At 42.5% G+C, this 22535-nt stretch overlaps 1 protein-coding gene across 3 annotated transcripts in view; it reads left to right on the forward strand.

The window, feature by feature from the left end:
• SLC66A2 (solute carrier family 66 member 2) overlaps positions 1-22535 on the forward strand; it is a 65850-nt gene that overhangs the window by 33997 nt on the left and 9318 nt on the right. For all 3 annotated transcript variants that reach the window (XM_086743130.1, XM_086743131.1, XM_086743132.1), the window contains one exon: positions 10496-10712. In XM_086743130.1, the coding sequence (XP_086599256.1) occupies positions 10496-10712 (217 nt within the window). The remainder of the gene's footprint in view (positions 1-10495; positions 10713-22535) is intronic.

Genomic DNA, 22535 nt, shown 5'->3' on the forward strand with positions numbered 1-22535 from the left:
AGTTGCTCCCCTTTGTTCAGTGGACTTGGCCAAGTTGCTGGCCAAGGCTGAGCCAATTGGTAGCAGAATGTCCCATGATAACGCCTCTGCGATAAGGTATTTAAGAAGGGGAAAACAGAAAAAAAAAAAAAGAAGAGAAGATGTGAAGAAGCTGAGCGGGGGCAGAGAGGGGGAGGCACGAGCCTTGTGGGCCTTGCAGGCCTCACCCTCTGGCCTCCTGCTGGGCAGCAGACTGGGCCCAACTGGGCCCGGCCTGGCTGCAAGAAGTGGAGAGGAGATGAGAAGGGAATAAGATGTAAAAAGGATCCTGAGAGGCGTCTGCCAGCCTGTTGTGAGGAACAGCTGCAGACGCCAAGGTCAGTTCAGAAGGAGGGGGAGGAGTAATGCGGCTCCTGGCCAAGATTCCCCTGCAGCCTGTGGTGATGACCGTGGTGGCGCAGGCTGTCCCCCTGCAGCCCATGGAGGTCCACAGAGGAGCAGAGATTCACCTGCAGCCCATGGAGGACCCCATGTTGGAGCAGGTGGAGGCCTGAAGGAGGCTGTGGCCCGTGGAGGGCCCACTGGGGCAGCTGTTCTGGAGGGACTGCACCCCATGGAAGAGATGACCCACGCCAGAGCAGTTTCATGAAGGACTGTGGCCCGTGGGAGGGACTCTACGAAGGAGCAGGGGAGGAATGTGAGGAGTTCTTCTTCCGACCATGAAGCAGCGGTGTGAAACATTGTGTGATGAACCGACCGTGACCCCCATTCCCTCTTCCCCCCTGTGCCGCTCGGGAGGGGAAGGTAGTAGAGATAATGTTAAGCCTGGGAAGAGGGAGGGGTGGGGGGAGGTTATCTTGTTCCCTGTCTCACTCTCCTGCTAATTTTAGAAATAAATGAATAGTTTTCCCCAAGTCGAGTCTGTTTTGCCCGTGACGGTAACTTTAAGGATTTCTCCCTGTCCTTATCTCAAACCTCCAGCCGTTTTTCCTTATATCATCTCCCCCTGTTCTCTTGGAGGATGGGGGGAGTGAGAGAGAGACTGCATAGTCTGGTCCCAATTGGGGCTGAACTGCAACAATGGTTTATGCTCCTTTCACTCCACCTTTCAAATACATTGCTTACTTGCCATAGCATAATTTCTTTGGGCTACAGCTGCCTCATTCCAATGGCTTTCCTAGCCCCATGATCTGCCTTGGTATCGGGCTGTTCTCCTTCATCAGTCATATTGTAAGTCAGCTAATAGCTGCTGTTACAGCTGAGACAATCTCATGGAGACAGTGACTAAGAAGAATGGTCAATACATTGTAATAGAAAGAGGAGAGACTTCTGTATTGAGCAGGCAAAAGTAGCAGTAGCACGGTAGATAATTTCAGTAGTGGTGTTACTGAGGAAGCCAATCGGAAATACAGAGGCAACTACATTGATTTAGATACATCTAGGCTTGTTAAGTGCCTTGCCATAGCAGCAATATTGGTATGTATCTGTGGTAAGGGTTGTCTGTCTTTTTTCTTCTCCTATGGTGTTTTCTCGCAGCTGGACTTGGGAAGAAAACAAATTTGGATGGCATATGTTGCACAAGGTAAATTGGTAGGGGGTTGCAAGTGTACCCCCCTGCAAGATTGCCTTGAAAGTGTCTGCCGTCTGATGAAGTCCAAGAAACGTCCTTGCTTTGGAAGAGACTAGTCCAGAGAACACTTCTGCAGGGTTTTTTTGGGGGGGTGGAGTGGGGAAGGATTTTGCTTCTGGCTCACCCAAAATTTGTTACACTTTTTCTGCAGTAATGTGCAGGGATGGCTGAGCTGTACTGCTCCATGTGGATTTCCCAGCTCAGTTGGCATTGCCAGCAGTCTGAGCCCAACAGTTGGAGCCTTGTTCACAGATACCATACTGGCTAAAACTTCCTCTCTATTGGAACAAAAAAACCTTTGTTCTCCCCTACTTGCTTTTATAATTTTGTTTTCTTTTTAATGCTTATAACAGTTGCCTCACAGTTGTACTGTGAGGAAGACGTATATATGTGTATTCAAGTGTATTTAGGTGTATATATAAACACACAAAATTTTGACAGGGGCTGGTAACAGTGTAGAGCAGGTGATGTAAACAATTCTGCATCTTTTTGTAAGACAAGGGAAAATGTCAAAGATGAGTTAAAGGTCAACCTAATTTTGTGGGTTTATATAACTGCATTTTTCTCAGAAATTTTTTTTTTTTCTCTTTACTGTGAGACTGTCGTAAACTGAAGCTGTGTACAAAGCAAATTACACTGCGGATAGCACAGCAAAGGCTGTCAGCTGCACAGGAGGTGCCCAGGGTATGAATATTTTGTTTTCATTCATAGTTCTCCTGTGTGTTGTAAGCAGCAGGGGTAAAACTTTCAGATTAAATGTAGCTTTTTAGTGGCTGTTCTTTGAGGTTCACAAGGTGGTCAATATAGCTGTTATTACTAATTATCTCTGGTCAAGACCACTGTGCTATGTGGTATTCAAAGGTTTCCCTTAAATCAAAGACCGTAAAATCAGGAAAGTAGCAAATTAATGGGAATAGCAGTGTGTTATGAAATAGAGTGTGGATTGTTTGACTTTTTAATATATATTTGTGCATTTTTGTGTGATTTTTTTTTTTTGACATGTAACTAACATGTGTCTCTTAATCTCGCAATTACTAGTTCCCTTTGGTGAGGAGGTAGAGTGGACCTCATGAGGCGTGAAGGGGAAGGGCAGAGCAGTTGCTGGTGCTTGGAGGTATGATGTGTTGGGGGACAGTATGGAAGATGAGTGAGAAGCCCTGAGTGGGAGACAGTGCTGGAAAAATTTCAGCCCACTTATGTGTAATTTTTTTGAGAAGGAGGAAGAGGAGTGGGTGGTAACCTTGATGGTACAGAGAAACATGAACTTGATGTGACAAAACAGGGACCCAGCATAAGAGATTTTAGAAGCTGATGACACAACATAAAATGAGGCAAAGAAAACCAAGGCAAGTACTTGCCCTCAAACTAGAGATGACTGTGGGAGACAGAGATAATGTTGATGCAGAAGAAGTTTCATCAGACTTGAGCTTCTAAGCTCAGGTTTTCAACAGTCCTCCACCAAGTACCAAAACCTCCAATGAGCTTTTAAAAACAAAAGTTGTTTGTATGAATCTTCAAGGTTTATTTGGGTCAGGCTTTCAACCTTTTGGTCTGCAATTAAGATTTGATGTTTTTCTCCTCTCACATGAAAATCTACCAGTTAATTTTCGTTAACTGAAGGACTTTATGCTGGGGCTTTAAGGAGAGTAAAATATTAAGAGGACTGGCTCAATTGAAACTCTGACATCAGTCTAGATGTGGCCAAGGTCAGATGATGGGCCAAAGAGTGTCAAAAATGACAGTAACTTGTTTAGTATAGGCTCGGGTGATATTTTCAGAAGGTTCAAGATCCTCTGGAATATTTTGCTCCCATCTTAGATGTGCTAGGGAGGAAGAAGTTACAATGTCTGGGTACTACCCAGTGTGAAGGCCAGATGACAATAGGCTGTAGACGGAAATGTTGTAAGGTAAAGGCATGTGGAGAGGTGCTCAAGTACTGTGGTGGCAGGGCTGTGCAGATACTTAAAAGTACACAGAGATGCAGGAATTCCTAGGTCATAGGCGTGAAGAAATGGAGATGGGTGATATTAACATCTTTATATGCTAGAGAATATGCAAGATGGTGGATTTCTTAATTTTTTTTCAAAAGGAGAGCAGTTTGGATTAGAGCCAGAAGTTTTTGGTGCTAAGCTCTCATTTCTTCTCTTTTGTACCATGAGTGAAACATAACAAGTCCCTTTTCAGTCCCAGTAACTGTAAAATAAATGCTGTCTTCAGACAGCATTTTGCAGGTTTCTATCACTTTTTAAAAAAGGAAGAAAGAAAATCTAAATGTATCAGTTCTCAGTCTGTCTCTAATGCTGTTTCCTTCCTTCTTTCTGGAAGGAAAGAAGAACTGGATAGGTAGTTGATGAGAATGAGAGAAGATGTTATGGCTCACCTGGTAACAGTCATGCAGCGCCTTCCTGCTCTTGTCACCCCACTTATTTCCTGGGTGCTGTGTGGGGTACGCAGGAGTTTCAGAACAGAACATCAGAGAAACTCACCTGCTGGCTGGGAGCTGCTCAGAATGAGCAAGGTGGGAAGTGCTGTCCAGCATGCTTCTCTGTAATCTTGCTGCTGTCTTGAGATGAGGCATCTGAAATCAGGATTGCCAGGGAGACGCATAATGCCTGAGGCAAATGCTTGAGGATTTGGTGCAGCTGCAGGACTGCAAGTGTAAAAGCCTCCTTTTCAGAATCCACTGCCCAGGCCCCACTTCCTGCGGCAGGTGCCTCCCAAGTCCTCTTCAGAGGATGTGGCAGAATTTATTCATTTTAACATGTTACTGCCGAGTGCGGCGCCTGTGCGTAGCTTAGAGCGCCCACTCAAGCTGTGAGAGGTCTGAGTTAATTTCTCTTGTCAGCATGGGGATACAAGTCTGCATCTTCCAACTGTCCAAAGAGTTGCCCTTGTTGCCAGGCTGAGATGAGGAGGGGCATTGTATTTGTCTGCTGCTCAGAGCTGAACCCTTTTTACAGCAGACACTTTGAGCTTCTTGAGACAAGCAAAAGAGGAAGTGAGGGGGAGCCTGCTGTACCGTAGCCCAGCGGTTAAGACCCACAGGCAGGGCAGAGAGTTGTAGGTTCCAGCTCCTGCATCCTTGAACTGTGTGTATATTTTACAGTAAACAGACCATGGATAATAACCTGAAATAATTCCCAGCCCTGACTGCATTTTGTAACTCTTCCAGGTTGGCTGAATTACCGTTATCAGGCTCTTTCACAGCATCTAAGCCCTCAGGCTTTGGATTCCAGTATTGTAAGGGAAGCGTTGGAGATCTGAGTGCTCAGACTGGGCTCCTTTGATCTATTGCAGAAGTAGGCTGTGATAGGAATAGCCAGGTCAGGTGGGCAGGCACTGTGGTCCAGAGTTAGATGATGGAAATTGGAGGTTCTTTGAACAGTAGTCTCCCAAAGCATAAGACTTAGCTGTAACCTGAAGGGAGGAGGATTGACTACCCAAGCATCTGTTTAGAAAGGCACTCAGGGGTAGAGACTATCTAGCATGCTCTTAGAATGAGGTAGTGAGCAGTGTTTTTCATACAGGAAGTCAAGGGTTTGATTTTGAGAGGCAGCTTGGATGAGTGGCTATGAATTGGTGCTGTTGATAAGGAGTGTGAGGGAGCACTGTGAAATAAAACCAGTAGCCTTCATAAGAAGGAAAGAGTTCATTTCCTTGGTGAAACTAGACAAAGGGCTGAAATGCACACTCTCCCACCTCGCAAAGACAGGGATTGTAAATTGCAGGCTCTTCATTGACCTCAAATGCAAGAAGGAACCAAACAAAAAGTGGGAACCGAGTCAAATGACTAAAGACAAGTATAAGTGAATGTAGCGCAAGGATTTAGGTACGGAATTAGAAAGGTCAAGGCAGAAGATGAGATGCAACTAGCATGAGAAATGGAGAGCTACAGTAAATAATTTTTAGGATGTCAAAGTCTTTGCTTCACTTTCCCAAAAGGAACTAACATGGTAGCTGACTTAGTATAAATGCTTCTTGACTAAAAATAATCTAACTGTTTGGACCTGTGTGTCATCCTTAAGTGAAAGTTGATACTGTGGACTCTTCTTTGTGTCACTTGCCATCTATCCCCCACCAGAATACTGAATTTTCTACTTGCATTTTGGCCTGACTAGTGTTAACCTTGGTTATTTGCAATGCTGTCTCTGTCTACTTTACATATTTTTGTATGTGCACTGGGCATGCAATGCACCTCCCAGAGGAGGTCTTTTAACCTCATCTTTCTTCACCCTCAAGCTGTGTAGACATTTCTCCAGTCAGTGCACAAAGAACCTACTGAGCTGCGCCCTCCCCAGCATCAATAGGATTTTCCAATATAAATCTCTCATCTATCAATGGATTAGCGTGTTTAAAATGCAACTCTCTGAGTGGATTAAAGAGCTCAGGCGTGGGTAATAAGATACAGTGCCTTTCACTGCAGTCACGCCAGTTCAGATCAATCTGGGATGTTAGTGACTGGGAGTTACTGTTTGAACTACATCAACTGAGTATGGTTACAAAATGAATTTCTCTCTGGGCAGGATGGGGAGCCAGTGAATGGAGTGAGCTCTGCAAGCAGTGCCTTCCTATTTCAGTGAACAGAAATATATGCATCCAGATTTAACTTGGACAGATTTTAAGACATTTGATAGAAATGTGGTGCAGTAGGATTTCTTGTTTTGTCCTTTTAAAGAAAAGGGGTGATGTTTGCTGGGGGGAGAGCAAAAATCCCAATATCGTCCCTATTAGTCATAACTTTCTTCAGACGTGAATAATGTTTGCAATAATATTTATAATTTTTTTTTCAGTTTTGCAGCTAAGATGACATGGCCCAGGGCACTGACTGTTGTCCTCTTTCTGTCTTCTTGGGACACTTGTGGCTATATCTGCCTCTCCCCTGCTGCAGATTGCTGTTTATGGAGGGGGATGGGACTGGTCTGCACACAGATGTGGATTTTGTTCTGTTTTTAAAATTCCTCCTTTTTTTTTTTTTTTTAAAGAACAGTTCCCTTTTGTTTTTAACCATTTAAAAGCCTTTTCTTTTTTTTTATCTATAGCTGTCACAGTACTCAGCATAACTAACTTTTTTTTCTTTGAATGTATATAGCTCCTATTACGGAACTAATGTGTCTGGACCCCCTTGAGAAGGGAGCCACTTGGAAAAATAAGTCACAGTTTATTTCCAAACCTTGAAGTGATGAGTATGTGATTTTTTTTTTTTTTCCCCTCTGAATTTTTGAAACCATTTGTCAGAGATTATATGCTTCAGCCTTGGTTAAAAAGGAGCAATCACGTGGTAAAACATTTTAGCAGTTCAAGTAAGGGTCAGAGAAACTATTACCCATATGAAAGATCAGGTATGCTGTTCTCTACCTTCCCGCCCTCCCGCCCCCCCTTTCAGTGAATCTTGTACTTCCTGGAAGTAGTTGGTAATGCAGAGTTTGGTGATGTGTGGTTTCCTAAAATAGACTTCTGCGTTTCGAAAATACTTCTGTTAAGTAGAGCAATTAATGATTAGGTATTGGGTTGTTTTAAAATTAATTCAGAAGTTTTTCTGTAAGGCTATAACCAAGTTTGTAATTGTTCTTACCTCATTTTGTCTGTCTTTCTTTCAGGAAAACGTTAGCAAGCAAAATTTATAGCAGAAACTAGAATTTAATGATAACCTAGTATAGTGAAATGGAGACTATATAGCATCATGATAGTTTTGAGCAAAAGAGAATCTCAATTTTTGTCCTCTGCTAGTAATTAACTCTCCTGCTTCAGCTGAAGTCCTGTTTCACACAATAGTTTTCTCATCTGTATATGTTGTTATAATAGAAATAGTATACTTAAGATTTTCAGACAAAAGATGATGAGTAAATTATCATAATTACTAGATTTCTTGACTGCCTAATACTAGGTTCATGTACGTTAGTACTTATATGAATGGAAATGGACTTCAGTGCAGCAGTACCGAACACGCACGTGAACAGCTGGCATAGCGGGAGGTAATTGCGTGTTTAAGTGTTTGCATGAATCCATGGGTTTGTTGCTGGCCTCACAGTAGCTGTGTGACCGTGGACTTTTTTTGTTCCATGAACTTCTGAAACTCCCACGCCCCCATATGGATTTAGTTCTTTCATTTCTATTATGAAAATGAAGTTGGGGAAATAAGGATTTGGTGTACAGGGATGGGTATTTAAAAAAGGATCCTCGAGCATGTGGAGAATGTGGAGGAGAAACACAGTGTATGTAGGGCAGCCCTGACAGCTGGTGGGAGGGTTTAATGAGTGAGGGGCCAAGGGTCCTGTGTGCCCAGGGCAGCACGGCGGCCAGATCCAGACTAACGCTGTTGAGTCCAGAATTTGAGGTGTAACGACTATACAGCTATCTTGAGAGCCAAGAGGGTCTCTTCTAGGGCTGGAACTGTCTGGAAGAGTGTACTTCATGTGCTCTTGCCTATGGCTGCCACCAGCTCCTAGTTTTCAGGTATTGGTCTGAGACAGTATCTGTTGAACACTATATCAAAGTTGAATAACCCTTGCTGGAAAGTAAGTGCAAGTTTTCCACCCAACTTGTTTGAATGTGAGAGCTCAGAATTAAAATGAAACACTTGCCCTTTTAAGATGTGTTTAGTTAAGTGCTTTAAGTGTCTCTGAAGAAACTAAAGACTGTGTGAGAACATCTTAGCTTCAAGGTTTAAAGAAATAATCTGGTAAAAGTAGCAGTTACGTCTTACTCAAAAGCCATCCATAGCTCTCCTTTTCCAGAATGGAGGTTGCTTTTAAAATGGCCTGTAACCTCACGAACGTCATCTTTCTCTTAATCTTCTTTTCTTCTGCTATTCATGATTGTGTCCCCATTGTAAGCCCAAATGCCTCTGTCCCAGGAGTATCTCTTGGTAATATAACAGTGGTGTAGTGTCAGATTTGTTGTGTTGGGTCAGGTCATTTGCTTGGTACTGCTGATGAAGCAGGCAAAATTGGTATGAATTTACTCTGTTACGCCTCTTGCTATTTTATGTTATGCAGATGTAGGTCAGTCAGAAAGAAAGGAATGGGAGTTTCGGGTGTTTCTTATTCCTTCTGCCTTGTCAGAGGTTCTCATTGGCTCTGCTCCTCTCCAGAAAATGCAATAGAGATAAAATGGATAATGTTTTTCCTGCCTTCGTGGTTGTAGTTGTCTTGTGCCTTCTTTTTTCTGCTTCATTCTGTTTTGTTCTTCCTTCATCTCCACAAAGGAAGGCTTTCACAAAGCTCCAGAAATGCGTGATGCTCACATACTGTGTGAGCTGTGCCAGCACTGGGTCTACCTTTTATTTAGTCTTGTGTCCCTGAATTCTGAGGCTGAGGAGCCACTGCCATAAAATACCGAAGGTCAACATTACATTGACAGTGGCTTTGCCACAGATTATTTAATTCAGTTCTGGGTGTTGGCTGACAATGCTACAGGTTGGTTATGGCTCCTGACCACTTTTGCCTTCTTCTTTGTGTAGCAAAGTAAAACGATTAAGCTGGGTGCAGTCAAGTGGTTGTCTTGAGGCATGGGTTTGCCAGATGTTAAAAAGGGAAGACTAGTTGAATAAAGAGTGAGGACTAGACTGATAATGATAGGAAAGTGTGAAAAGATGCAGAAAATGAAACAATTATTTGGCATGCATACATATCCTTAGGCAGCTGAGTGCCTGTACAGATTTATTCCCATTTCACTGAATTTGTTGTTAGTGTTAGTCAGCGGAGGTCAATGTTTTCCTTGCCTGAGTTAACAGTAGGACTTTTGGTAGCATTCTGTACTTCTGCTGAGGAGGCAGTGCCAGAAATCTTCTAGTGATGTGCAGGTGTGTTGCACGTATTTGAGCTGATAGAACAATGGTTCATCGTCTTCCAGTTCATCCGAGGTGAGTATTTTTAACTTCAAGTGCTTTTAAGAAAGGAAGACATGAACAGCACCAGCTAATGAACAGTTATTTCAGTGTTCTTATTAAAAATTATGTTGTTATTTTGCTATACCATCAATGGTCATGGGGTTGTATTATTCATCAATGAGAGCTACATACTTTCCAGCGGTATGCTGTTAATGGCACGGTTGGTTTGTTCTTTCTCTCATTCTCTCAAGAGAGGATATTGTGTTTTGTGATACTGTGTTTTGTTCTGATGCATGCAGAAATGGATGTGCACCCTCTACTCACTGGTACTGGCAAAGGCAAGAGCCAAGCGGATTTTGCCCTTGGAGTGAAAAGTGATGATGTCTGTGGGAGGTGGTGTTCCAGGGAGGATTCTTGTCACAGTCTTGCACCTATCTTTGTAAACCTGTACCAGCTGCACGTGGCAGCTTGCCCTTCACCGCAGGCCCTTGGACTGCACCAGGGAACAGAGCTGTGCACTTCAGGTGACCTTCTAAGCAGCTTGGATTGAGGCAGTTTGAAGGTAGAGATAATGACCTAGAGAGAGAGCACTTGCTCTGATGTGCTTGGGGCCTGTACTTATTAAAGTTTTTTGTGAAAAACTTGCTATACCAACTCTGCTGGAGTCATATCCGGAGTTCTTCATGTTTGATACTTGAAGGTCAATGCTTTCTCTTTAAAAGTCATCTTTGTAAATATTTTGGTAGTTTGCAAGTTTTCTTGATTATTATTGTTATTATGGTTTATTATTATGTTTTTATTGTTTCTTTATTGAACACTCTCACCAAAAAATGTTTTCCAAATAAAAACTCCTTTTTTTTTTTTGTTTGTTTATTTTCAGTTTGGTGGATTTTTGTTTGTTTGTTTGTTTGTTTGTTTTAATCCTTTCCCTCATTGTCTGCCTTCCCCTGCTGATAGTGGCACTCTCACGCTTCCCAGTTCTCAATTCCACCCTGATTAACTTTGAGTCCAGTTGGGAAAACATATTTTATTCTTCTTTCATTCCTATTCTGTTGCAGATTTTGACTTGAACTATTTTTGGCATTGGAGCAAGTTTACAGACTACGTGCAGTGTGTCCTGACCTTCACTGGTGTGACTGGTTACATCACTTACCTCTGGCTTGACTCATCTCTCTTTGTGGAAACACTGGGCTTCCTTGCAGTGTTCACCGAGGCGATGTTAGGAGTTCCACAGCTCTACCGTAACTACCAAAATAGGTCTACAGAAGGAATGAGGTACGGTGTTTGTCTTATGTAAAATAAGTAAGTGTTTGCATGTGCATGAAGTAAATCTTTGTGTAGTGTGAGAATACTTTTCTAGGCAAGGCTATGTCATCTTTCTAAATTTTCTTGAAAATACAACAGCTGTCTGAACAGATTCTCTGTCAGTAGCAGCTGGTGCAGCACTGCTTAAGGTAATGGGAGCTCTGTTACACCTCCAAGGTCTGACCCATTGTCCAAGTCCAGCTGAACATTTCTGAGGTGAAACATGTTTTAGTAAAATAAACATGTAAAACTACTGCTGTTGCCATTAGCAACATGTTGTAGTTCAACTCAAGCTGTGCTACACTGGTAATTAGAAATGGACTAAAGAGATCTTGCATATCAAAAGTAAGAGGAAGAAAATATTTTGAGCCTGTGGTGAATAACTCAGTCTAATTCACAGATTAGCTCATAACTTTTTTCACATATCACACTCACACTCATAACTTTTTTGTAATACATTATTATTTATGTAGCAAATGACATCACTATTTATTTATATGTAAAAGCTTGTAACTGACATTTAAGGAAGCTCAAACCAGACGTTTACAGTCATAACTGGGAAACCCTCTGTAAACAAGTGTGGGACAGAAAACTTTAATCTTGTGCCCACTGTTGGAGCATTAAACTATATTGAACTTTTCATCTCAATCATAACACCAAGATTTCCAAATTGCAAAGGCAACTTGTAAAGCTTTTTAGGAGAGAAAATGTTCACTGTGGTACATCAGTGCACTGGTCTGTAAAAACAGTACAGCAGCAAATTCAGTTCACAGAGTGCTGTGATCATTTGTGTCTAACTGTCTTCTCTTTCATTGTTTTGAAATGATTTCTCTTTTATTGCTTTTAAACTTGCTGGGATAGTTTTTATTTTGGTCAAAACAAATAACCACTCCCCACCACTCCTAAACCAAAGCAATTCTGTCCTTTTTTGACATTGTTCCCTTTACTTGTTTGGCTTGGAGACACTTCTACTAGCTACTTCAAGTTCTTTTCTAGCTTGAAATGTTGTTGAAGGAGTGTTCAGAAATTTGCTTTGATGCTTAAGGCCTTTCTTTGGATTGGAAGCCCCTTTGGTACAGTGAGTCAGGATTTATTTCCAAAATACTGGAGTATTTTTTATGCACCAGTGCCTTGGAAAATTCTGTACCTGTGATATCCAGAAGACAATTTACCTACAAGACTTTCCTTATGCTCTGGTTTGACTTTTCCCTTCATATTTTTTGTCTGTGAATCATAATGCCACGTTATGATAGCCAGTGCCAGATAGTGTTTTGCTTTTCCTTAGCTCCTCTCTGGGACCCGAGTTTCAGTTTTCCAATTTCATATATATATGCAAAAGGGGAAAAACCCTCTTTGTGCTTCACAACAACACTTTATTTGTAAAGCATTAAGCATAGGATTGCAGAATTCTCATCTAAAACTTGCTTGGCAAGAGAGTGCTGTGTTTAGTCAAGAAAAAATGGCATAAAAGCTCTCATTTCCTTGCCATCAAACAGAACCAGATTCCTTACTGGCTTTTACCACAGGTTTTCCAGAGTGCATTCCCTTCTCTGGTTCTACTCATGAAGTACTTTGCTTGGCATTGGACTGGACTCATCAGTCTGGGAACTGATGAGACAATAAACAGCTTATGCTGCCTTACTGCAGCTGGAGTATGTTCAGGCAAATGCACGTTAGTACTCTCTTTTTTTCAGGTAATATTGCAGTTTTATGTATGTTGCAGGTACCACGTATGCTTTCTAGCACCATGCAATCCTGCGTTGACTTGATGGTCTCTGAGCGTTACTGGGCTGTTCCTACTGTGCAAGTGACTTCTGCTAGCATATTACCTTCTGTTGAAGGAGCTGTTGGAAACATTTCCTCTGAACTTCTCTTCCTGTGCCTGCTTTTCTGTATAAAAGCACATCAAAGAGGCCCCAGTCTTGGCAGCACTGAAGGGAGCGTGTAACCGTCCAGCCAGGCTACTTGTAGGACTAAGCTTATGAACTTGCATGGGTGTTTACCAGATGGGGGCTAGTTGATGCCCACTGCTCTGTGCAGCGATTTACTGCTGAGTGCAGAAATAACATGCGTGTGGATGGTTACACTGGTCAGAAGCGACTGAACTGGCGATCCTCTGCCCATTAACTGGGCCATAGTGGCTGGCTGCCAGACATGCTCTCAGCAAACCTCAGTGGCAAAGTAAAATAGATGGTTTTCAAGTGTCTTTGTGGCTTTACGCTTCATGGGGAGAGCAATGAGAATTAAGCTGTTCTATTTAGTGACCTTTTGGATGTTTTTCACATCCTGGTTGGAGGCAGTAACTTCTTAAACCACAGTAGTTCTGTCACCTGTGGTGCATGAGTGGGGCCCAGGTCCCTCATAAACTTCACAGCCTTTACTACTGGTAGAGCAGGGGTTGTTTGGAGGTCCTCATGGTTTGGCTGAGAAAAGGAGCAGCATGCATCTGTCTCTGAATTGTGGCAGAATGGGACACAGCAGCTGATACGTTAAGTCTATTTCTACTTTAGCAAATAATTCCTTTCCTAAATGCGAAGTGACAGAAATGGAGAATAAGGTTACAATATTTGGCCACATCTGATCAGGTTATCTTGCCAGACTCCTCAAACGTTGTGTTGTTTCTGTAAAAAGGCAGCAAACAAATAACCCTACAGCCTGCACACCCCAATCACCCCTTTCTGTGTAAATGAGAAGTTGAGGCTATCTCATGCTTGAGGTAGCAGTCATTTCGTGACAAACAGGAAACTAGCATCTCATCTGCAGATGAGTTTTTGTAATGTTTATTGTAACAGAGTGTGGCTGGAGTGAAAGAATCACAGTTATGTGTATTGTAGTACTCCTGAGAATGAGTCTTCCAGTTCTTTGCTATCTCTACTCTGCTGGATAGAGCTTCTCACTTCTTGTTTTTATTTATGTCTTAATTTCTCCCTAATTATCCATTTTCCTTCTTTTTGTAGCAGTATCACTGCTAGGTATTGTAGTTTCCTCCTCTGTTCTCTCAGAGAGCCTCTGCTTTGCCAAAGAAGTTGGAAAGAGATCGAAACAATAAAAGCAGAAAGGAGATGCATGCTGAGTAAAAGCTTTTCTGGAGGGAAGATAGTGTAGTATGTCCAGGTGGGCTGATGGTTGAAGGGTGGAAATTTTCCTGTGATAAAGTAAACAGAACTAAGCCAGTCAATGGAACATAAATTTTCATGATTACTTTTGGAATTAGTGATTTATAGAAATGTAGAGCTCTGTTCAGGCATTTAAGTACATTTGAATGTACTTCAACAGTAAACCTAAACAGTAGAGTCATAGGTCTATTAATTATGATACTAACCTTAACAGAAGTGCTTTTTTAATGAACTATGGTACAAGTTAATACCTATCAAGAAAAAGAACCCCCTTTCTGCACATCCTCTGTCTGTTGTGTTTGGCTGACATTGGGTCAAAGGCTCAAACTTTGCCACCCAGAGACAACAGGCACAATCAGTTACCCTGCTTGTATGTTGGTATGAGTCTATCCTGAGAAATCGAGCCTGAAAAGGCTGAATGAGGAAAATCTCAGTAGTCCATTCAATCAGAATATTGTGCGGTAAAATAAAGAATAAAGTCCCTTCTGGGGCAGTACTGGGTCGATCACTGTGATTATCCTGTTTGAAAAACCACAAGTCACCGAAGGAAGAAACAGTCAGCATTTATTGTCTCAGAAGCTGCTAGAGCCAAGAGTTGCAAATTTTAAGAATGCTTTTCCATTCGGAAGTGTTTTATGAGGTGCGCTGCAGCTGTGAGCTAGTTACCAGTGGGCATTTATGTGAAATGTACCCAGTGAAAGTAAGCGCAGTGTAAAGATATATGAAAGAAAGAAATACTATTAAATGTATATCCTGAGATATTGTTTCCTTTTTTCCCTTATAGATAATATTAAAAATACTAGAAGACAGTATTTCTTAGGGAGATAAAATTTTGTTGTGGGGTGCTTTTATTTAGTACTGCTCTATAGCTTTTTCCTTTATTACACATACAGCTCTTTATATATAAATTTTTTAAGATAAGCTTTTGACTTCTGAGCACAGCGTTTGTCCCAGACACAAATCCTGGCTTTATTCAAGCTCTGTGAAGATTAATGCGAGCTGCTAGATTTTTCTGCCTGTATTGGATTAGCCAGGTGCTGTGATGAACAGATGTAGAAGGCTTTATTCAGGAATGGCTAACCAATGTCTGGCCACCTCCTCTAGTGAGATTTTAGCTTTAAGGAGATTGGGCAAGTGCTCTAAAAATGCCACTGCTGTGGTTTCTTGGGATTTTTTAGCCTGAGGGAATTTTTGAGTAGTGAATAGGTAAAACAGCTCCAGAACTCCTTTGGAGTTCTGCTGTTTAAAAGAAAACAAAACCCTAAGCTAGAGTTTCTGCTTAGGCACTAACTACGCATTAGCTTCTAAACCAAAGAATAAATTTAGTTCCATTGAAAAGAGATGTTAGATGCAATTGACACCTGTTAGAGCAACTTTGTTACATATCTGTGCTTCTTTGGGGAGGTTCCCTAAAGGAGAAAGAGAAACTAGCTGGAAAAGGACTTCAAAAGTGCTAAAAAGAAGGAAAGTTAACAGAGGATGATGCAGGCAATGGCAGTATTGATTTTTTTTATTCTTTGTTTTCCCAGCTCTTGTTTCTCACTGACAGAAATGTCATGGATGAGAGCAAAATCAAAGAAATAGGAGTGGGGACAGTGGATACCTACATGAGAGATTTCCTTTTCTGAGTTTACCATATACATAAAGCAGACACTGGCCAGTACAGTGGTGAGCTGAGATAGTAGTGCATTATGTCTGGTCTGGGACTAACACCAAGGAAGCTACTGAAGAGAGAGAACTATTTCTCTCAGACTTTGGAACTGTAGCCTCCAGATGCTGATATAACAGTGTCTACTCTTATTCTTAAAATAGTAGCTGCTTTATATATCAAACAGTCAAAATAGAGAAGGTGGAAGAGAAGTATGGGAAGTGGGGGCCATTTAGTTTAAGAATTAAAAGCAGAATGGCTTTGTGGGTTCAAATCATCTGACCCAGCTGAGAAGCAGTTTTTCATTACGTTGTATAGACAATCATAAGGGACTAAGTTATAAAAGAGAAAGTGGTTTTCAAGAGAATAATTAGGAACTAAAAGGCAAGTCTGGGACCCTGGCAAATAGAGAAATCAAGGCCTTGAGTGTAAGCCAGAAATACAATGGGTAAATGCAAAATTATTAGCACTACTTAAAAATGGTTTGTACTCATACTTAATGTTGTAAGGGCCGTTCCTTAGTTTCACTGTCTTCCTATTCCACTAAGTTAATTAAAACTGTCTGTGAGTCTGCTTACAAATTGCCTATTTTAAACTACTCTTATCATTTACTGTGGTTCTGTGATTGTATTAATTTGTCTTCCTAAATTCACTTTCTTTGTACCCAGATCTTTATTTTTCTCTGTGGGTCTGCAAAATCATTGTCATTGCTTCTGAGGCTCTAGCCAGTATTCATACAATTTTCTGGGGAAGTTTTACTTGTTTCATTATTTTGCTTTGGGGATATTTCTTCTTGCACTGTTGTGGCACTGATAGGTGGTTGCTGTTGTCCTTTATATAAAATGTCTGGTGTTTCTCAATTTTGGACTTTGCATACACATCCAGGTTTGCAGGAGTTTGGGAGTAGTCAGTAAATAATTTTCATGACTGGATGGACCAGGTTTTGCTACAACTGTAAAGCTTACCACTTAGAGCTTCTCTTCTCTCTTCCCCTTTTCATTTGTTGTTTTAATAGATTCCGGGAACATCAGATTGCCTTCCTGAATCTCACTGTTTTAAAGTTAAGAGGTTGATGAAAGTGGGCTCTAGTCCTCAGAAGATTTCTAGTTTCTTCTCCCTTTGAAGTGTTACTACATCAGGGAAGTAAACAGGCTTAGTCTCTCTTTAGTGCACTTGGAATGAGGGCAGAGTCCTGTCAGCATGTGGACAGATTGAAACCATTTTGTTCTGATCCCAGGAAGCAGATTCTCTCCTCTTCTCCACACCCTCTTTTCAGTTACAGCAGACGTGTGCTCTCTCTGCCTTTCATCCCACGTTCTTTCCCTTCCCTGTTCGGTGTTCCAGGTTCAAGGACCTGCACTTTCTGCTTGACACTCTGCAAACATGTGGCCTGTGGGTTGCTGTGCTGGAAGCACTGCATTCACCTCCATGCTTGCCTGCTGTGTCTCCCCAGAGCTGTTCTCTCAAGGCTTGCAGCAGCACAGTATGAGGCTCCAAAGACAGTTCTTTGTGCCCTCTGCACTCAACACATCTGAGAATTTCAGGAACTGAAGGAAGAGGCAGGTGGAAAAACCCAGGAGGGGAGTGGGAGACCTTCCATCCTTCACCCTTCCAGTGCTTTTAACAGTGTGAGCAGCAATATCCACCTCCCTTAAGTATCGTTCAGATTGTGGACTACTAAAGCTCTTTCACATATTGAACCTCTTTCTGATTTCTCTTCCCCTGACTCCACATCCCATCAGTTCAAAATGTAAATTCAAAGCAAATGACCAAAAGCATTCATCTTTTACAAATAGTTCAAGGCTTCTTTACAGTAATAGGAATAAAGCATTGCTGGCATGTCTAATCAGTGCTCTCTTCAGTTGGTACTTTTCTCTGTGCCCTGAAAATTTGAAATACAAGAGAAAATTTATTGTACTTCTGTTACAAAAACATTCCATTAAGTTCAGGCACTCCATTTTCTGCTGGCAAGGAAGTGTCATGCAAAGTATTATGTGTAGTTAAGGTCAGGTCTTGCCAAGTCACAAAAAGTCAAGAGTTGAGCTTATAATGAAGGCACCTGAGAGATTAAAGTTTTCTAAAAATGTCTTTTTCCTCTGTTACTTAACAAATCTGGGTGGAAAATGTGTCAATTCTTGGAATTCCAGCACCTGTGTTATTTTACCAGAGTTCACCACAGCCAGTTGTGTAAGAAGGATAAATTATCTACTTATGTAGTTGCAGAATTGTCTCCCTCAATGCAGTAGGACTGAGTAGGATTATAAATATGGAATGGAAGTAACATGAGATTTGGGTTTGGAGAAATGTAGATTGAGATGCAAGATACAAACATCCATAATGGTAATACTGACTGTGATGAAGATCTGTAAAGTGAGCAGAGTGGTGAGTAATTTATGTGGTTAACAGATAAGCTAGAACAGCAGGAGAAAGAGGTTGGTGGAACTTAGGCTGGGAAGTGATTTTGCAGGCTGGTCCAGAAAGACAACAGATTTTCTGTTAGAAAACCTGCAATGGTGCATTTGGTCCCCTGCTCCTCAGACAGGGAAGGACTAGCAAACAGAAGAAGAAGAGTGGGAACTGCAGTGACTAACATGTTGGATGATCTACCCGAAAACTGAGACAGGGGAGGAAGTGCTTGTAGCATTCTTGAGTGGGATGTAGAAAGAAACAAATCTTAGTGTCAGAAAAAGCTGTTTCAACAAGACTGAAAGGTAGGATTTTAATTTGTTCCAGGCAGGATGGCTGAGAATGATATATGTCCACATAAGGGAATAGAATTATATGCCAAGCAACACATCCTGGGTAAGATTTCAGTGTAATGATGGAAGCCCTGTCCCTTCAGATACTAAATCTTGTATTAGAGAATTTCTTAAAAGAGGATTCATAGTGTGCAAAGGGGCAGATGGCAAGAGTTTGGAAATAAAGATAGGCTAGGGGATGTCTGTCCTTTTTGAACTGCAAAGACCCTACTTGCGCTGAAATTTTAAGTTTTGTGTCATGCTACTGTGTATGAGATGTGATTGTGACGCTTTTATTTCCTCCCTACAGCATTCAGTTCTGTCCACAACAGAGCTTTAAAGCACTAGTCTGCAGCCACTGTGTGTCAGCGGTAGTGCTGCATGTGAGAAGTGGCTCAAAAAGCATTGGTTTGTGGTGGCACCTTCTGACAAAGCACAGCCTTCCTGCTGGACTTTGCTTTGAGAAACAGCACACAGGTGTCACTATGAACTTCATTTATGTACCTCTGTGCGTTCATGTGTGTGTGGAAGGAAAGGGGAAAGCCTGTCATTTCACATGAAGACTTAGGCACTGACATACTTTAATAGAGAGCTTGCAAGGGGTTATTTACAAGTCCAGGTTATATCTACCTGGACTTGTGGTGCGGTCGATACGCTGCAGGGAAGGGATTGGCATCCCCAGAGGGACCTTGACAGACTGGACATGTGGGCCCATGCAAACCTCATGGAGTTCAAAAAGGCCAAGTGCAAGGTCCTGCATGTGGGTCAGGGGAATTCCAGGCACAAATACAGACTGGGCAGAGAATGGATTGAGAGCAGCCTTGAGGAGAAGGACTCGAGGGTGCTGGTGGATAAGAAGCTCGACATGAGCTGGCAATGTGCTCTTGTGGCCCAGAGGGCCAACCGCATCCTGGGCTGCATCAAAAGAAGCGTGGCCAGCAAGTGGAGGGAGGTGATTCTCCCCCTCTACTCTGCTCTGGTGAGACCCCACCTGGAGTACTGTGTCCAGCTTGGAGACCCCAGCATAAGAAGGACATGGACCTGTTGGAGTAAGTCCAGAGGAGGGCCATGATGATGATCAGAGGGCTGGAGCACCTCTCCTCTGAGGACAGGCTGAGAGAGTTGGGGTTGCTCAGCCTGGAGAAGAGAAGGCTCCAGGGAGACCTTATAGTGGCCTTCCACTACCTAAAGGGGGCTTATAAGAAAGATGAGGAGAAACGTATTAGTAGGGCATGTAGCAATAGCACAAGGGGTAATGGTTTCAAAATAGAAGGGGGTAGATTCAGGTTTGATATAAGGAAAAAAATTTTTACAATGAGGGTAGTAGAACACTGGAACAGGTTGCCCAGAGAGGTGGTGGATGCCCCATCCCTGGAAGTGTTCAAGGCCAAGCTGGACAGGGCTCTGAGCAACCTGGTCTAGTTGAAGGTGTCCCTGCTCTGTGCAGGGGGGTTGGACTAGATGAACTTTAAAGGTCCCTTCCAACCCAAACTATTCTATAATTCTATGATTTCTTTATAAAAGGGTTTTTGAGAAGAGTGTGAACTTTGTTTTTTGCAAAAATCTTACCTTATTTCCAGGCAGTCAGCTGACTAGAAGGTAGGACTTTGTCCCCGAGTGATCACTCTTATTTACACAGTAGTGTGTTTGAGGTTTTCATTTCTCCCGTGTTTTCTTAGAATGTGAGAAGCTTTTTAGTAGCTGAAGGATGTGATTAATTCATTAAAAGTAATGGCTGTAATATCATTCGATTTTGTCGTTGGTGATGCTTGCTTTGCAGCAACCACTGAACGCTAGGCATCTAGGACAGAGTAAGCACTAGAGCTAGGACTGTGGTCTTGTGTATGTTGACCAAAGTGATAATTGCAGTTACTGAACTGGAATACTGAAAATGCGCTCAGGCTATGTACTCGTTACCATATGAAAATGAAGCTAAAAATGTGCTGAAATTACCTCAAGTCAAATTGGGTAAAGAGTCTGATGATTTCTTTGTTGTCTAGAGGAGGAAGAAAGGAAGATTTAGAAGTGTTATGATTTGAGCCTTGGGATACACAGCTGCGCTGAAGCAAAGCTCTATTCCCTCCTGTCTTTTCATTACTTTTAAATTGAACGTGTCCCAAGTTATTTAGAACTAGAGAAGGAAATACACTGAACGGTGTTACACAGGGACATTATTTTGCCATCTCTTATCAGTGGCCCTGCGGGGTGCAGCAGTGGTGTCCCTCCTGGCAGTGGGCAGGCTGCAGCAGCTGGGGCGTGGGAGTCCAGTTCGCCCTACAGGGAGGTGAGCCATGGGAAGCAGTGCCGCTTCCTGGGATTTGCTGCCATGGAGGTGAGCCATGGGAAGCAGTGCCGCTTCCTGGGATTTGCTGCCGGCTGGCTGCATGGCAGCAGGGGCGTGGGGATGGCCCTTTCATCACCCACCTTTCAGTGGGTGGTGTGGGGCCCCGGGGGGTGGCAAGGTGACCAGTTCAGCTGGCTGTGTCAAGCAACTGGAGGGTAGATGGGCAGCATGAGAGCATCTAGAGCAACATTAGCTAGCAGCTGTGCCTACAGCTCCATTGACTGTAATGCCTTGAGTGGGAGGTGAGAGACAGGGAAAGGGGGACAGACACTGAAGAACAGCTTCATGAGTGAGATGCTGAAGGGTGGTGCAATTCAGGTGTGCTCTGCGTCATTTCCCTTACGCTGACACTACCGTGTGGTGTGTGTTGGTGGCTGACGGTATTACTGCATGCAGTGCAGGGCACGATTTGCTGCCACCTCAGAAAAGCTGCTTCCTATCATGGCAGCAGGTCTGGAAACTTCTAAATCCTCTAGCAGCAGAAGCAGAGCCCTTCTCTTACATATTTATACCACACGTCTGAGCAGACCTGAGCTTTGCAGTCTGGCCAGCATCCATTTGTGTCTCCTGGCAGGAAGGGTGCTGATGTGAATTGTGGTTCAAGTCTTTCCTCTGATCCACAGAAGAGATTTATTTTCATACCTGCTGCACAGACTTAGGATGTTTGAGGCTAAGACCTGCTGCCCTTCTTTCTGCAGCATAAGTTGTAAAGTGCTAGAAATATTTTGTAGCTGTTAAGGGTTACCAGTTTCTGGACCCGTACAGGCTATACTTTAGGCATAGCTGCTTGATATACCAAGAGGCCATACCAGTGATCCTGGACTATCCACCAGCCCCAGCCCCATGTTGCATGGGAGGTCTTGTAGTTTCCCCTTGACTCTCCTTTGACAGACATGCTAACAAATACTGGCTTTCATGTGGGTGTGCTAAGTGGGGTCAAAATTCCCAACACCCTGCAGCTCTTGGGATTTTAGAAAACAGATGGTCTGTTCATGAGGAAAAATAATTGACAAATACCTGTTTACCCTATTTTTCCATAAAACTTTGTCATTTATTTGTGAGTCTGCATAAAATGCATATATTAAGAAAGAAGCCATCAACAAACAATAACTTCAGACTGTGTCTTTCTGGATTTGTGCCTGACGGTGTTCCAGGGTTAAATCCTCCATTTCCTCTTTTCTCAGTGTCGTGTGTACGGTCCTTGAAAATCGCAGGAGCTTTCAGAGTTTCCTTTTGTATTGGAGCTCTCTGTGGTATCCATTGGTCATGGTTGTGGCTTTAACTCAGCTGCTTTAGCTCAGTTCCAGAGATCCAAAATAAATGCTGGATCTCTCTTGCTGCACGCTCCTCTTGCCTCCTGCTAGCATTGCAGGGCTGGACAAATGACTCCCTCTGGAGATGGTCAGTGCTGCTCCAGCCTCAGAGGAATTGTTGAGAAGTGAGGTAAAGCGCTCTTCGCTGAGGCAGAGCACGTAGTACTGGTGAACGGTTTCATGCTTGGATTCTCAGCTGGCTGTGCAGTATTTAAAAACAAGATCTATGCTTACTCACACAGAAGGACCTGTCTCAGGGCATGCACGTTTAGTTTCCAGATTTTCAAACTTTTTTTTTTTCTTTTAATAATTTTTGGCAGGCTAAACAATTTGGTTAGCATCAGGAGAACTCATTTTTTGTTAAGCCATATGGTTTTTTGTTAGGAACAATTGCTCTATTTATTAATTCTTGTTTGTTTGGTGCAGTGTTAAAAATATCATGGCATTCAGGTTTCATGTTTTCTGGTCTGTGTTTCACTGTTAAAGGCAGGCCAGCCTCTGATTGAAGTGCAGTGTTACGGATGCTTGCTGTCTTCTCTAAGCAGACTATTTTTGAGCTGCAAATGGGAGCTGAAAGTTTTCCAAAGTCAGGATGTTATAACTGAATCTGCTTTCTCTTCCAGACATTCCCATG

This window comes from Chlamydotis macqueenii, chromosome 2 (assembly GCF_036417535.1).
Source record: "Chlamydotis macqueenii isolate bChlMac1 chromosome 2, bChlMac1.mat, whole genome shotgun sequence".
NCBI lineage: Eukaryota > Metazoa > Chordata > Aves > Otidiformes > Otididae > Chlamydotis > Chlamydotis macqueenii.